This window comes from Triturus cristatus, chromosome 2_1 (assembly GCF_964204655.1).
Source record: "Triturus cristatus chromosome 2_1, aTriCri1.1, whole genome shotgun sequence".
Classification (NCBI taxonomy): Eukaryota; Metazoa; Chordata; class Amphibia; order Caudata; family Salamandridae; genus Triturus; species Triturus cristatus.
The window spans coordinates 877,766,651-877,784,075 of record NC_140581.1 but is presented as its reverse complement, the minus strand read 5'-3'; the positions used below and the strand labels follow the sequence as shown (position 1 = coordinate 877,784,075).

The following is a 17,425-nucleotide window of genomic DNA, read 5'->3' as shown; positions in this document are numbered from 1 at the left end:
AGCTGCCCGGAACAGGGGTATCGCTCCGACTGCAAGAAGCATCCGCGACTCTGGACTCAATGATGATGCAACACCTCACACCATAGCTTTGCTGCATTTCTGAAAGGACACATCGCTTCAGCTGCGTGATGCACCTTAGAATCAGATCCTTGCAACGCTCTGCAACCCAGGATTTAAGGTACATTGTTAGGCAGGCCTAACTGGGTCCTGTAGCCGGCCCACCCTCTATCACGGTCGGCCGGAACTTGTGACTTTGTCTCTGTCCGGCGCGACGAGATATCCTCAGTTGATTCTTTGTGCTTTTTGGCACTATTTTTACTAAAATCTTTAAAATGTAATATCTTATGGATTCTCCTAGAGGTAACTGATAAAATAGCCAAATTCAGGCACATTTCAGGTTTTTTTTTTCAAACGAGAAAAAATGTTGTACAAGCCTATATACAACCAGACATCCACATCTGGTTACCTATTTTACTACAGCCTCAACGTTTCTCATATACCCCGGTATGGTTATACTAAACAGTAATCAAAGAGACCCTATCATATGTGCATATTCACTATCCCTGAAACTTTTACTACATCAGTGTGCTCACTTTACACATCATTTTTAGGATACCAAAGCCTAAATGTTTCTACGGTTGTGAATACTGGCAGAAGAGACATTAAAGCTCAGTGCCTCAGATTGGAACTGCTTCATTCTCCCAGGATGGCCCATTTCCCCAAGACCCAATATTCTATTCTAATATCTTTTGGTGCAGAAAGGCTTTGTGAGCCTCATGGTCAGGCTGAATATGTTTTACAAGGTCAAAACACTTCGCTTACATTGGCATTTTATTTGGATCAAATTTCTCTTGGTTGATGCTTCAGTAAGAATTCACATTATTGTAATTGGAAGGGGATTTGGTAGTTCTCAGGCTCTTAGCATCATTAAACTTCTCTTCAGTTTCATTTTTAATCCCAAAATGTTGACATTGTCTCACTTGGCCTGCTTTTCCTACTTCTCTGTGGGGGTGCCAGCCCTCAGCTCCTACATTACTGCCTTAGTACTAAGGTCAATAGGAAGTTGAAAAACATTTCATATATTCTAAGCACTCATAAGCAATGTAAATAAAATCATCATTTGGGCAAAGAGTGTTTTGGAGAGAGTCCAAAGGCCTCATAAGTATTAAACAAAGGTCTCCCCTAATGTATTATTGCCTTAGGTAAGAAGCACCAAGTACACTTTTTGCTTTAAGGGAAGTGCTGTGGGTGCAACGATTCAGCAACTCAAAAATCAGTACATAAAAAATATAATGATTGTAAGGCTCAACCAAAGTATTATTTAAAAAAGAGCATTTATCCGCTAACTACCAAAAATTGTTTGAAATAAACCAACAGAAGGTGAATGGGGAAAATTAGTTTTAGCAATTGTAATAATTCATTAGAATTAAATCGATGGAATAAATGTCCTCCTATGCAAAATGAGGAGTTAGAAAATCCCTCAGTGGTACTCTGTTTCTTTTCAGGAAAACCATGGCAAATTTAGACAAGTTTGTACATGTATAGATTGGGAAATGACTGGGGGCTTTTGTTACCATGCCTTGCATCCCATTAGTAACACGCTAACCCTAATACTAAAATATGTTTAGGGAGCTCACTCCAGTGGTTATTTTCAAGGCTGTATTAAACCTGGAATATACAGGACTGGATAAACTGCTTGGAAAGTCACGGTAGCAGGATTGACAGTTGCCCCTTTACCAGATGAATGATTGAGTTTTGGCCCAGGCCTTGAACAGGTATCTAGAGAGTATTGTTCAAAGGCTTTACTGCTAGCAGTTTAGTATAGTCCAGTGTCAATACTATATTCGATTTCATAATAAAATCATAAAAGTACAGTGAACTACATTATAAAATCTTAATGCACAATATAATAAAAACAGTTCATACAACAAAAAATGTCTTTAATAAACAATGCCCCGTGCTAGTCAAGAGCAATATAAAATTTTCTTTCTAGCTTAAAATACAGCCCACAAGAAGCTTGACATAAAACAGCATATCTCCTGGTAGACAAAGATTGTCGGTAAAGATAAGCAGGGCGGCATTGTGTGACGTTGAGGGGTCTTAAAATGGGCAGAATATAAAGTTTTCTAAAATTGCTGTAACATTTGCAAAAAAGAACTACATGCATGGAACTCTGTGCCGTCAGAGTTTCACGGGGACAAATTATTTGTTTTGCAGACCAATCATTAATTTCAGGAAAACTAATTAAACGATGATAAGTATCCATTCTTAAACGGGTGACGATAAATCTATACCTAGAGTTTAATACAGATTTCAGATAAGGCTGCATTTCATACGTAGTTAGGATGGCTTGATTTTTTGTATGCTAGGCTTTAATATTTCAGTGGTCAATCTAAGATTCTCAAGGTGTGTCATATATTCATTTTTCAAGTCGTTTCTATTAATGGCTTCCAGGGATTCTGGCTTCTTGTAATAATAAAGATGCCCCAGATCACGGAGAAAACGTTTGAAATATTTCAACCAGGGTATACGTAAAGTGGAGCTCGCCTTGAACCAATCCCTGATAATGGCATGATTTAAGCCGGTATAGTCTGATGTTCAAATTTTTTGCCATAATAGAATGGGCTGCGGCATTATTAAATCTGTATGGAACGGCACACCCAGTTCTGCAGGACAGACATATGCAGAGGAACTCTTTGGAGTGGCAACAAAATACTTTAAAAATTCATTTTCCACTGCCTGCAATGCCCTACGCTTAGTATGTCCACTCACATGGGTCCATGAGCCTTCTCTATCAAATAATATGCCCAAATTTGAAAAGGTAGTTGTAAAATTAATATTTGTACCCTTGATTTTTTATATCTCGACACATCACTGTTCCTATCCCACATTTCATGGTGAACGTTTAAGATTGGTTAACTAGGAGACATAAGGCCTGCATATAATCAACAAAGTTTGTAAGAAGGCTCTGTAAGGCCAGGGGAGATCGAGACATAAGAACGGCATCATCCACATAGAGGAGGGCTGGGACAGGGAGATGTCCAATTCACTAAAGGTCTTTACATTGGGTGGCTAGCACAGCCCCTACACTGTTTATATTTAATGAAAAAGAAATTGTGCTAAAACACAGCGCTGTCTTATCCCTCTCTATATATTACAAAAGTGTGTACATTCTCCCCTGGTGCCATATCTAACTCGACATCCCGAATACAACTCTCTTAAAAAGTTGATAATCCATACCTCCACCCCAAATCTCTCATAATTGCCACAGCTTAGCATGAATGACACAATTGAAAGCTGATTACAAATCAGCGAAGGCCAAATGGATGCTGCCCTTTTTGATCTTGGTATACATTCCAATTAGCATGCTCAAATTAAGTGCCTGCTATATAGTCCCAATTCCAGGGTGGAATCCATATTGCTGATCTGACAAAATATCATAGGATTCTGCCCAATCCTGTAGCCTATTCAAGATGATACGACTAGCTGTTTTGCTAAGGAATTGAGAAGGGAGATCGGTTTATAGCATGCAGGATTAAGACGAAGTCCCTTTTAGTAAATCGGGACGATGATTGATTCTGCCCATGTGTGTAAAAAGCCTGTGTTACAGCATGCACTCAATACCAACACCAAGAGAGGACCCCATAAAGGGGTATTGGCCTTAAACAAATCCATTGGCATAGCGTCAGAGTCAGGGGCTTGCCCACCCTTACTTGCATTTAATGCCATTTTGGTGGCGGCTTGGGGAATGGCATCGGTATCGGTATTGCAAATGTCATGGCCCATCTCTTGCATACTGATGAGGATTTAGTAGATACCAGAAAAATATTTTCTCCACTCATCTTACAAAATTGAAACCTCCATCCTTGGACGCTCCTCTACTCTCAATGGTTTAGTATAGTTTTTTAATACCACTCAGCATAAAACTGAAGATGATAGTTTGCAGACTTCAGATTCGAAAAAAGGACCGGACTGTTCAGGATGGTCATCTTCAGACCTTGAGGAGACATGTGAATGTCGAACTTCTCCTGCAAACAGCTAGGTGCAGGGCTTAGCATAGCTGGGCTTTTGCTTTAAGAATGGTCTTTGACACGTCTACTGATCCTCAATTCTCCCTAGATACTACATCCACCAATCTGGGCAAAATGTGAAGCCGTCCTGTTCTATCCTGATATTTCTTGCATTCAATCTTTTGACCTTTCTGCAGTTACTTTCACCCCCCAGGATGTGGCTTGTCTTCTGTGTAGACACGATATATTCAAAACCAAACTTTCGTTTATATAAAATATAACATGTTTTCTAAATACTCACGTTCTGATTACCACCATGAAGCTATAAGCAAGGGTTCCAAGTCCCACTAGAAGGTAGGAGAGAGGCAACCGGAACTGCAGCCAGCCAACTGTCCTTATATTGTTGTAATAGCCATAGAAAAGGACAGAGTATTGTGCATATCCCTGTAAGCATAATCCATGTTTTGAACTTTATTTCGTAAATATGAAACACAACAAAATTAAAATAGGATCTGGTATGTGCCTGCATTTTTAGATTATGAATAGCTACATTTACAACAAACCAGGCTAAAATCTCATTCCCACCCAAAGGATATATGACATTCACTATACACGTTTCTTATACATTGTATACTGATTGTTGGAAATTGGGTTACTGGTTGAGGGGGGTGAAACCCTACTCAAGCAGCAACCACAACCTTGGTCGGGCTGAAACACAAGCAAACCTCAAACTAACCTGTGCCTAACCCTCTGGTAGCTTGACACCAAAGTAATCATGCTTTTTAAAGACACCCAAAGTACTTGCTTGCACTAAGGAAGCACATCCAGCCGGCACACTCTTCAGTTTCAATATCTCCCCTACGAGTTAGAAAGGTCGGAGGGGGGAAAACAAGCATACTGAGAGCATGCAAGCAAGTACTTTGGGTGTCTATAAATAGAGCCACTTACTAAACTATTCCCTGAGTGTATTTCGCATCCTTCCACCAAGGTAATTATTTTATTTTCCTATGGAGAGATTAATATAATTTGACTCTCTTACATCACTTTGCTAAGTCTCCTGTACGTGGTTTAGGCTCAGAGAATGCAAATAAAAGCTAATACTGGATGCAGGTGACTTTTCCTTGAACTGTTGGGTGCTTGAATACTTACTGAACCAGAAATTAACTTTGGGTGCTCAGGTGGGACACAAGCGTCAGCGGTGCCTGTAAGCAATTTTGGCACACTTATTTAATACAGTTCACTGAGACTTTCCTTTGGAGCTGCATTTGACACATCTATGGTTGTGGGTCTCTTTGCCCCAATTCCTTGGTGTCGCCTACCTTTATTCTGTCCTGATGATGATCCTGGCCTAAATAATTGTTCCAAGGGAGTAGAAACGTTGACAACATCAAATGTGGACTGGTTTTTAAATTTGATTGTGGTTTTTGACACTTATGTCTTGAGTGCCATCTGTAACATCATACTGTCCCAATCAGTTGCATGTACATATTTCTGTATATAGCACATGTGCGCTGTTTTAGTCACTTTACTCACCTTCACTGCTATGAGAGTGCTGAGAAAATCAAAATAGGTAATTGCGCTCAATGGATGGGAAATGGACATTCCAAGCCACGGACTGCCTTGGAAGTTTGGAATGACCCATAAATCTGCATTTGTGGGCATTCCATTATTCCTCACTGGCTCCTTTCCTTGAAATGGTAGGAGATATACTCTAGCCAAGGGCTGGAGTAACTCCTCTTGGAGGACTGTAAAGGGAATGAGTCACTCCAGACTTGCTGAGGGTGCAGGGAAAAATGGTTTCCTTATCGGAAAATATTGTGCATTTGCTCAGGAAGGTCCTTTCCCCCTGTGAGGAGTTTTCTGTTATGGGAAACTCTGCTCAGGGGGTATAAGAGCCTTTAGGTAAAGTCACATGCCTGACACTCCTCTCCAGATGTTTCTAAGTGGAAAAACCTTTTGTAAAAGTAAACTCAAAACCTGTAAACCTCAGCCAGTATGTTATGACTTTTTCCATGAATAGGACCAAAGCAGTCAAATACCAATGCAGATCCCTAATTTTAAAGTGCCAAAATATTTTCAAAGCACTTTTACAGCATACAGAGACTAAAAATGTACCACCTATAAATAAATCCAACATTTGTTATATACTTTTTCATTGAAAGTGTTTTTAGAATTTAAAACATGTTACCTTTTTAGCAATTGCTAATAAATATTAGTTGAGTGAAATAGTGTCGGAAAGAATAATTTATATGCCAATCTTAGTTTCTGTGATCCATGCAGAAGATGTTTTTCTAAAAAATGTGTGTCTTTTTAAGGGCCTTCTGCTTGGTCGTTTTACAACTCTGCAAGATGCAGTGGTTCATTTGTAAAAGAGTAAGTGTCAGGTGTCCAAAGCTCTCTCTTGAAAGCCCACTGCTGGCGATATTTAATGTCAGAGTGCCTAATACTGAGGCTGCATAGTCTCGAATCCACCTCCTGCCTCTTTAATCCATGGTCAGACACTCTCTGCCCCTTTGTCTCACTCATGCAGGTACCTGCTTTATCCCTTTAAATGGTTTTTACATTGTTTTTTTTCTCCGACTTTCCATTTTCTGTTTTCTTCTCCTGCTCTCTTTAAATTTCAGGAGGCATATTTATGTCCCAGTTTGCATCGCATTTGCACCACGCAACATGGTACATGCATGACGCAAACCTTAAGTGAGAATTATGAAACCACTCAAGGCCACTTTGCGTGGCCCTGAGTGGCTCGATATATCTAGAGTGAAGCAACACAGGCTTGGGGCATATGAAAAGCTGGAAATAAATAAATAAGGAAATCGTAATTGACACTCTTCAATATAAATTTATATATATATATACATATATATATTTTTTTTTTATTATTATTTTTTTTTTATCGAGTGCCGACCATAGGTCATCGTGGTGAATTCGTTTGGCACCATTGTATTTTATGTCACGAGTAAAAATCAAACAACATTTTATAAGGCATGGTATTTAAAGTCACCTTCATTGTACATTTTTAATCTGAATATGTTGGATAATGCTACAGATAGGGTAAAGGTTTACCAAGTAGGATAAGCTTTCAGTAAAAATTGTATTGGCAACAAAAACATTATGCTTACACTAAAGTCCCACAATGTGGCAAAGTTCTGAGCATTTGCTTGTTCGGCTCGTGGAACAGTTTTTCTGGGAATAGATCCATATGGTTTTCCCATTAATGCCTGTGGTCAAAATGTAAAAGATAATAGGGAATTTAAATATAGCACAATACATTTTACATTACTGCACCTTAGTGAAAATGTAAAGCAATTAAATACCTTAAAACCTTTGCTGCAAATATGCTTTCATGTTTAGTAATTTCACTCACTCACTCACTCACTCATTCACTCATTCACTCACTCACTCACTCACGCACCTAACAACTCACTTGCTGGCTCAGTGGCTCTCTGGAGCACTCATTCACTCACTCACTTACCCACTCAAATATAAGGCAAACAATTACATAAACATATTCCTTCAAATATGCTTGGCTAATTAGTAATTTCACTCACTCACTGACCCACTAAGCCACCCTTCTACTTTGCGCTTCTACTCACTCACTCACTTGACTAGCAAAACACTCACTGGTTTGCTCACTTGCGTACTTATGTACATACTTATTCACTTATTCAGGATAAAAATTATTCTTTATACTTTTTTATTGGGTTACAAATTCGAAATGCAGAACAGTATGCATTTGGACTACTTGCACATGCAGATCATGACCTGAAACATATTGAGGAAAATCTTCAATTCGTACATGAAAAATGGAAAGAAGGAAAGTAAAGAGTACCACAATTTACTATAGGTGCGTTACATCAAGTGTCAAGCCATAAAATGACAAATTTGGTTTATGTTAATGCCCCATATTGTATATCTAATGATTCCCTTATTAGGAAGCTTGTAAAGTGATCATCAGATGTTCCTGGGTGAAATATCTCAAACATGTGAAGTGTATGACGAGCATATTCCAACCTATAGCTGTAAATAAGTGAAATCACTTATTGTCAATAGCTGAGGCCTGAGGTTTGGCCCTCCGTGGGTCTAGTGTGAACTTTCACATGGAATTCTTTTGAACAGAAACTGTTCATGCTTGGAAGCTGGGTCTGTGTAGTAACCAACTAGAGGGCAGCTAGATACAACATATACTACATCATTCTCAATCCCCTTCATCCACTACATGATGAGATCAATTGTATCTGCCAACTGGGTAAGGCGACTGTGTTATGATATGGTCAAAAGAAACACAGTAAAGATATGCTTCAAGTCCAAAGTTCTTGACAACAGCCATCTGCCAGCCAAAGAAAGATATTTTGAGATCATATCAGCATTCGTATGGTGGGTCAAGTCTCCCGACCAATTTGAACCATTAATGTCCATGACAACTTCACCAGTTGATTGTGTAATATTTTCTAATCTAGGACACATTTGCAAATAGCTTAATCAAGAATATCGTATTGTAATGAAGCTGAAAAAGAATGACTGACATCACCTGTAAAAATCAAGAGCAGATAATATTGGCTCGTCAAGACTTATCAGAAGTAAATGTGGCATATCTCTAAAAGTACATATTCCAAAATATTATGTCTTTTATGCAATGCTGTTGAAGGAGATAAAGAAAGTTTAGAAATTTCCAGTACATTTCATCCCCATAGCTACCCAGAAGTTGTACCTTAAATATGGAAGGTAAATGGCCAGCAATTGAAGTCAGATACTGGATAATCTAACCTTATGTTCACATCATATAAATCACATGATGATCACCCACAGTCACAACATTAGTTTAGAACAATTTGAAGAAATCTAAAACCTCCTCGCAAGCATTCCCAGCTACTCTACCAGTAGTGTGGAACACATACTCTTCGGCCACTCATTTAGTACCGCACAACTACTCCTTCAAATATCTGCATTCATATTTTATAAGCATTTAATTTTCCTTTTTATATTTTTCTTCCACATGTACGATTTAGAAGGTTGCCCCTCCTGTTTGAATGTGTGAGTATTGTGTTTAATATGTTTACAATGGCTGTGTGGAACTGTTTTTCCATTTCCCTTTTGTTTTTCATGATCTTTCTTGCATTTGTCAATATCATTCTCTGCATCCATGGATTTTGGCAATATATATATATTTTTTTAGTTTTATATAGCGCGAACTAGACCTGAAGGTATCAGATTGCTTTACATGAGCTCCAGTTACGTTACAGAGGGACACATTCATTTTTGTTAGGCACGGGGAGATTAAGTGATTTGCCCAAAATCACAGAATGTTGAGCGTCCCTGCCCAGACTCGAACCCGGTTCCCCCCCGCTCCGAGGTCGAGGTCGACGGCCATAGCCGTTAGGCCAAATTTCATTGCAGTTCATATGAGTGGATACTCAGGGCCTTATTTACAATATTTTGATGCACGGCAGCGCAGAAAATCCTTCCTGCTGCGCTGCCATGCATCAAAAGAAAAGGGCAGGAATGTGCCGTATCTGTAGGATATGATACGTTCCTGTCCTCTCCTGCGCCGGCACACGAACAGCAGCCGTGCACCAACGTAGACACCCTTGCGCCATGGTGCAAGGGTGCCTAATTTGCAGGGATGACTGTTGTTGTGCAGGGAGGAACAAAAACAATCATTAATGGCATTTTGCTCCTTCTATGTGTGCTGCACAATGCAGCAAACATAGACTCGGCGGAGCAATGGGCTTGTAAATTAGGTCCTCAGTGCTTAATTTGAGCCGGTGGTTGCTGGTGGGGGTCACTGGCACTTATGTTTGGGGACTAGCACTTATTTTTCTGCGAGAGGGAAAAATAAATAAAGCAAAAAGACGGATGAATAGAAAGACAGAAAACTGCCACAAAGGGAGAAATCAAGAACCTGCAAGAGTGAGAAAAAGGGGCAGAAGTATCTGGAAGGGGATTAAAGAGGCCTGGGCTGAATTCACAAGTAGGAAGCCTTGGTGTTGGGCACGCTGGCGTTTAATTGCACCAGCCACTGGCTTCTGAGCACCGGCACTCTTCCTTTAGAAATTAAGCACAGTGAATACTGAATGGTATGTGACTAGCTTCAGGTAAGGGTCAGTGTACCTCTGAGCCTTCTTGACTTGTATGACAATTTGAGAAGCAATGGATATTCCTTTGGCAAATTCTCATTCCTGCAGCCTACGTCCACTTCTGCGTGTGTCAGTTAATTTGCTGTCCCAGTATTCCTCCTTCACTTTACTCTTGTCACATCCATTTTTGAGTTGATAGTCCCCATTTTGGCAAACCCCCTTATACCTGTTCACATGTACACCTTGGTGATACATTTTGTACTATAAAACAGTCTGCCAAAGTGGCAGTCAAATATGTCGCCATAAATGGACTACTACTGCACGTATGTTAATGGATAGAGTTTAGTAAATAGCAACAATTTGTTATTGACCTACACTGAAATCAGACGCTGAGCATAGTTTTAAGCATTGCTGCAAAATACTTCATGAATCAAGCCTAGCAGCTTAAGCTAAAGCTTGCTTTTTGTGCGGATGGGCCAGGGGTATTCCAAGATGGAAAAGATAGTAAGTCAACTGCCCCATTAAGAGCCATTCTAAACTCCAAAACCCACGTGTTGTCTATTGAAGCCTGAATAAAATTTAAAATGTCCTGCCTTTTGCATTGAGCCATTCACGAAAGGACCACGGCCTACTTGGTCATCATCTTTGGTAACTCGAGGAAACTTAGAAGCCGGAAAATTCTTCTTGTAGAACTGCCGAAATTCAGAACAGCTGCAGCACAGAAACAATCCTTCTCTGAGGCGACCATTGTAGCCTGGAATTTGCTGCCTTCCAACCTCAGAACACTGACCCTGATCTCAACATTCCGGAAGTAGCTCAAAACTTGTCTCTTGCTACAATTCCTAGACTGAAAACCATATAGGATCTATGGATTCTCTCTCTGTAACTTGATCAAACCAATACCTTTTGCAAATAGTTTTGTTAATCCATCTCCCCGTCTTGATATGTCATAATTTTGTTAAATCTCTATTGCAATGTCAAGTGCCCCATATACTGACCATTCCATTTGCACACAATAAATAAATCATGGATTTGCAATCTTTGCTGAATTCCAAATTTCTCTCAATTCACTAATCAGGAACCCATAACAAAACTATGAAGATAAAGATGGGAAGAGGTTGTGGCCAAATGGCTAGGGCGGTCAATCTCAAAACTGGGGGAACCTTGTTCGAGTCTCACAAATGACACTCCACATCCTGTGATTCTGGGCAAATCACTAAGGGGCAGATTTACAAGCCCCTTGCGCCACCAGTGTGTCCGTTTTTGTGACGCACCGGTGGCGCATTTTAGTGCCCCATATTTACAAGGACAGGAAAGCCACCCTGTGTGACTTTTCCTGTGGTTGTAAATATGGCCCATAGCACACAGCACTTTGCGTGAAAGAGCGTTCCATGGGTGTTGCTGTGGGTGTTCCCACGCAACACCCATGGAACCAGACACATGTCCAGATTTCCGAAGGGAACCCTGCCTGGTGAGGAACATGCAAAGCCTCCCAGTCCCCATCTGAGTGCCGTGGTTCAGCGCTCAGACCAATCTCAAGGCTGCATTGCAGCATTTTGATTGGGTATGGGGAGACTGGGAGCCCAGGTGTTTCCACTTCCTTCCTGCAGCTGACGAGACAGGAAAAAGGGAACGGAGAAGAGGCGCTAGTCTGCCGGCCCAGGGAAGTGTGTTTTTTTAAAATTTGGTTTCATACCACACAACCCCCTCCTCCCGTGCCTCACCACTCCTGATTGTGGGCAACCGCTACTGGTTATTGTATGCAATATTTCGCTGCATAACAAAGGTAATTTTTAGAATATTTTCATTGGGTTCTGTAATATTAAAGATCTTATGGTGTGCGAGGTTTAGTAATATCAGCAATGCATCATTGTAGCACAAACATTACAAATAAATGAATATAAAAAGTTAATTACCTCAGGAACCATTACAAGCCCAAAGGTCAGTCCAAAAAGTATCATGTTGATCCCATACATCCAGCGAAGGAATATAAAGTATGATGCAACTGAAGAGCCAAAATGGCCTGGAATTGAATTAAAAAAAACAATGTATTATTTTCTTTTCTTACTTTTCACCATGTTAAAAAGACATTTCTAAAGCATCTTGGACGTGAGCTCAGGATCAATGAGGAAGGAAGGTGAGGTGTGCGAGAAACAGCCATCTTGCTACTAGCTTTACCGAAAACAATTTTGGAGTAATCAGGGCAGTCAAAAATCTCTTTGTCACTATCAATATAACCAAACAAATATTAAAGGACGCATGTTTGTCCAAACCATAGTCTCTTCTACTTGTGAAGCGTTCTGGTCGTTTATCTCATTACAAATGTATTGCATAGCCGCTTTATGCCTACATAACAATTCTTTAACCTTCCGAAAACATTACACCTCTTCAGTTTTGCATCTAACACTCGTGCTCTGGATAGATTTGCAAAGGTCGGATCGTGAGTCTGGCGTGCAGACTTGAAACTAGGACGTACAAAGGGGCATATCAGCAACACCCGGCGATAATTATCGCTCAGCGCTCTTAGCGTGAGGATAATTATCGCCGGGTAACGTGGATTTTTATCGCTGAGATAGCGTGCTATTAGCAACGCTTATCTCCTCAGTGATAAAAATCCTCACGCTAACTGCCTAACGTGAGATTATCGCTGGAAACCCAGCGATAATCTCTCGAAATGTGGCGTTAGCTTGCTGATAGGGACTCACAAATTTAGCCATGATATTCACCCTCCATAGGATATCATGGCTAAGTCAGTCCTGAAGCAGGCGTAAGGAAAGTAGCGATAACAGTGGTTATCGCTACTTTTCCTGACGCTATGCTTAATAGCGTGGGGCTTGATGATAGGAGAAATGTCGCTTAGCGACATTTCTCCTGTCATGTTAGGTCAGGAACGCCCACTTTGCATCTCATTAGAGATGCAAAGCTGGGCGTTAAGAATTCCTACGCTAATGCAAGGTTTCACGCGCTAGCGTGGCCTTGCTAATTAAGTGATAAAATTATCGCCGCTTTTCGGACGAAAACGGCCGCAAAAGCGGCGATAATTTACTATCGCCTGCTTGTAAATATGCCCCAAAGTTATCTAACTTCACTCTCAATTACTTGAGACTTTTTTTCTTAAATCCTTTAAACTTTATAACATTCACAATGTTTTTAAAAGACTTGGGTTTAATATCTTGCTAAATGTGGATTACTTTTGGTCAAAAGAAACGTTTTGTGGAAATATCTTAAGCAGAAAAATTGACAATATGCTCAGCTTTTTGAAGCTGCAAAGATGTCATTTTCAGGCAACGCTGGCTTCAAATTGTATTTCTTCACACCCTTCCATAAAACCCATGGGAGAAGGTCTGGCAGTTGACAGACGACGGAATAGGGGAAATTAAATGAATAAATAAATCCTATTCCCTAGTCTGTCGACTATACCCCCGCCTAGGGTGACCAACTGGCATGGGTGCAAATTCAGGACGGTAGTTGTAAAAATTCAGGACAAAGGGTCAAATTTCAGGACTAAAATTCAGGCCAGAAGGTCAAAATTCAGGACAAAACTTTGAGACAAAAGGTACATTTCACAGACCTTTCAAAGGAGGTTGTGTGATATTATGTAGGATGGCCACTGGGAAGGAGCACTAAGATCGAGCTCCCGGGCACTGGGATCATCTATGTAGTGAAATTCCCTGCTGCCCCCCCCGCCCCCTGCACACCCCTCCTGGAGAACGTGGACTCACCGGATCACGCCCAAAGGCGAACAAGCCATAACCGCACTTTCGCCATCCACAGGAGACGGAAAGACGAGGAAACGACGATCCGCGCCCCCGACACCCAAGATGCTTCAATAGATACATCCGAGGGATCGGACTAGCGAACCGCATTCGACCCCAAATACACTCCCTACTCCCTGGGACCAGCGAGAGTCCCATCAAGCCAGGACCTCAGGCCGAAATAAGCTGAGTGGAGCCACCGAGCTGGCAACGAACTCCGCAGCTCACCTGTGCCTGATCTCAAGAGGGCCACCTTGGCCACTAAGCGGCAAATCAAAATGTTCACTTATGAGCTAAGTGCGCCGGTGAGCTTCTGAAAACTCACATAAGACAATCGGCGTGAGTCCTGACATCTTAGGACCCAGGACCGCAATACACTATAACAGAGGAGGAGATACCGAGGATCGCTGATCCGCACTCTCCAGTGCCTGACCACAAGATGGTCACCCGGGGCACAGTTTCTCACTCCGAAAAATCAACTTTTACCAGTGAACCCCCGACTACACTCCATGAAGCGCTCTCATCACCTTAACCAACCTCGACCTGACCCAGGTGTAATGCGACCCCGTGCACCTTCGAGACTGACATCTCCTCACCTTAGGTGTTGCACCTCACCAGTGCCTGACCGCAAGATGGCCGCCCGGGGCACCGAACTCGCCTCGACAACGAAAGTTCACGGTGAGTCACTGACTTTTCTAATAGTAGTGATCTCAACTCTGGATTCAGCCTCGCCTCCAGAATCAGCCCAAATTTATAGTGACGAGAGCCCGCGCACACTCGAGACTGCCAGCACCCCACTCGATGCGCCTAACCTTAAGATGACCGCCCAGGGCTCATAACTCGCTCAAATCTACTCCGGTGAGTCACTAACTCTTTACTAAAAAAAAAAAAAGTAGTGTTCCCACCTCCTGAATCTGCCTCGCCTCGACCCTCCGGCCACAATATCAATGTGACGAAAGCCCGCTCACCCTCGAGGCTGCCAGCTCCCCACCCTACTGTGCCTGACCTTAAGATGTCCGCGCTGGGCACATGACTAGCACCATCAAACTACCCACACAGGCGAGTGACTAACTTTACACAAAGTGGTGATCTCACCAATCTCTATCGCCCTCACCTCGACCCACCGGCACCGTTGAGTCTGCCTCTCCTCACTTTATGGACCGGACTGCTATCCCACCACCCTATGTGCCTGACCATTTGATGGCCGCCCAGGGCTATCTACCAGTAATTTGCACTGGTGAATCACTGATCAACCCCACTCTTATGGTAGGGTTGCAGCTTCAACTCGCCCTGTCCCACTGGGCCAGAAAGGAAGTCATCATGACCCCCACCTTCATGACTGCCGTGCCAATTCGTATCTGCCCATTGCCTGACCCTTGATACCTGACCGTAAAATGGCCTCCTAGGAGTAATGCCCAGTTAAATGCACCGGTGAGTCAACGACCAGCCCAAGAGACACAGCACAAATCTCTCTACTACTCGCACATTACCCTCAAAGGACGGCTCTGGAAACACTATCCCACTTTTCCCATAGGGAGCTTGCCCCCGTCCTACCTAGACACAATGCCATCCGTCATGTCAGCCTACACCAACAGCACTTCTGCGAACCTTCTAAAACCGCACAGCCCGAACACCTTCTCGATCAGTTTCCCTCCTAACCTCACCCAAAGCGAAAAAAAAACTTTAAGCAAAAACTGATCAGACAACACCCTGAATCACTATTCGCTAACCTTGCCTGGTAGGTTACTCCCCCCGCGCTGTGGCTCCGCCTGCGTTCCTGCTGCCGCCTGCTGCCGCCGCTGAAGTCAAGAACCCTCCACCACCCGCAGGCTACCACCTGCGCCTCATCCCTGGTGGCCAGTGGAGGCCTTAGGTTTGCAACTGCTCTCTGTTGTGCCTGTATTCTGTCTGCCCGTCTCTCTTTTGTACTCCTCTGCCCTCCTTCTGTACACCCGTTCCTCTTCTGTACCCCCATGCCCCCACTCGCCGCTGTGACCTCTTTTACTTCTGTGCCCCCACTACCCGGTTTTCTCCCTCTGTCCCTCGTCTGACTTCCGCCCCTGCTGCGACCTTTCTGCTCTGTTCCCCCTGCCCATCTGTCCGGCTGCTGCTGTGCCCCCTTTTCTGCTTCTGTACCCCTTTTTGCCTTGTTTTTCCACCTTACGACCGCTTCGCTTCCCTGCTCCCCTCCCCGCCGCTGCATCCCCCGCGGCCCCGCCCCCTCCGTGCCCATTCGCTGCCCCTGCCACCCGCCTCCCGCCTCCCAACTGCTCCTCCCTCCCCACCTCCCCATATATGGCACCCGCTGCGCGGTGAGGAGAGCGACCCTTGACCTTGCCTGGTAGGTCGCACCCCCCCGCTGCGGCTCCGCCTGCGTTCCTGCTGCCGCCTGCTGCCGCCGCTGAAGTCGAGGCCCTCCACCACCTGCAGGCTACCACCTGCGCCTCATCCCTGGTGGCCAGTCGTGGCCTTAGGTTTGTATCTGCTCTCTGTTGTGCCTGTATTCTGTCTGCCCGTCTCTCTTTTGTACTCCTCTGCCCTCCTTCTGTACACCCGTTCTTCTTCTGTATCCTCCATGCCCCCCACTTGCTGCTGTTACCTCTTTTACTTCTGTGCCCCCACTGCCCGGTTTTCTCCCTCTGTCCCTCATCTGCCTCCCACCCCTGCTGCAACCTTTCTGCTCTGTGCCCCCTGCCCAACTGTCCGGCTGCTGCTGTGCCCCCTTTTCTGCTTCTGTACCCCGTTTTGCCTTGTTTTCCCACCTTGCGACCGCTTCGCTTCCCTGCTCCCGTCCCCGCCGCTGCATCCCCTGCGGCCCCACCCCCTCCGTGTCCATTCGCTGCCCCTGCCACCCGCCTCCCGCCTCCCAGCTGCTCTTCCCTCCCCACCTCCCCATATATGGCGGCCGCTGCGTGGCCACGCAGCAGATGCGTGCAGCGGGCGTGCCGAAGGCACACCTAAGGCAAACCCGCCTGCGCCTGTCCGCGCATGGACCGCGCCCAGCGCCAGAACCCCTGGCCCCCGCACCAGCCATGAAGACCGCCTCCGTTACGACACCAGCACCCTCCTCGCTCTCAACTCAGGAAGGACCCATACCTGCTGCAAGGCTGCCCCGAAGCGCACCCACGGGACCTTCGCCTGCCGGAACTGCAGCTTCTCCTGCCTCGAAGGCGCCGAGACACCCGCCACAAAGGAACCCAACCAGCTCAGATGCATCCTGATCAACACCCGCTCCGCACGCAAACACGCTGTCGAGCTCTGGGACCTACTCTACACCGCTTCACCAGACGTCGCCTTCCTAACCGAGACCTGGATGAACGAAGCCTCCTCTCCAGACATCGCCATAGCCATCCCCGACGGATACAAGATCACCCGCAGAGACCGCACCAACAGAGCCGGAGGAGGACTCGCCATCATCCACAAGAACACCATCAGGGTCTCAACAAACACCAACGACACTCTCAACACCGCCGAGCACATGCACTTCCAGATCAACATGGACCCCAAGACCACCCAAAGAGGCACCCTCGTCTACAGACCGCCCGGACCCCGGCCACAATTCTGCGACTCCATTGCTGACTTC

General features: G+C 44.1%; 1 protein-coding gene across 1 annotated transcript in view; it reads right to left on the bottom strand.

Annotated features, from left to right (window-relative positions):
* Positions 1-17,425, bottom strand: part of LOC146866021 (transmembrane channel-like protein 1) — a 367,836-nt gene that overhangs the window by 237,673 nt on the left and 112,738 nt on the right. Inside the window, exons 6-8 of the mRNA XM_085640218.1 lie at positions 12,004-12,110; positions 7,133-7,231; positions 4,312-4,454 (exon numbers count right to left, since the gene is read on the bottom strand). Of these exons, the coding sequence (XP_085496344.1) occupies positions 4,312-4,454; positions 7,133-7,231; positions 12,004-12,110 (349 nt within the window). The remainder of the gene's footprint in view (positions 1-4,311; positions 4,455-7,132; positions 7,232-12,003; positions 12,111-17,425) is intronic.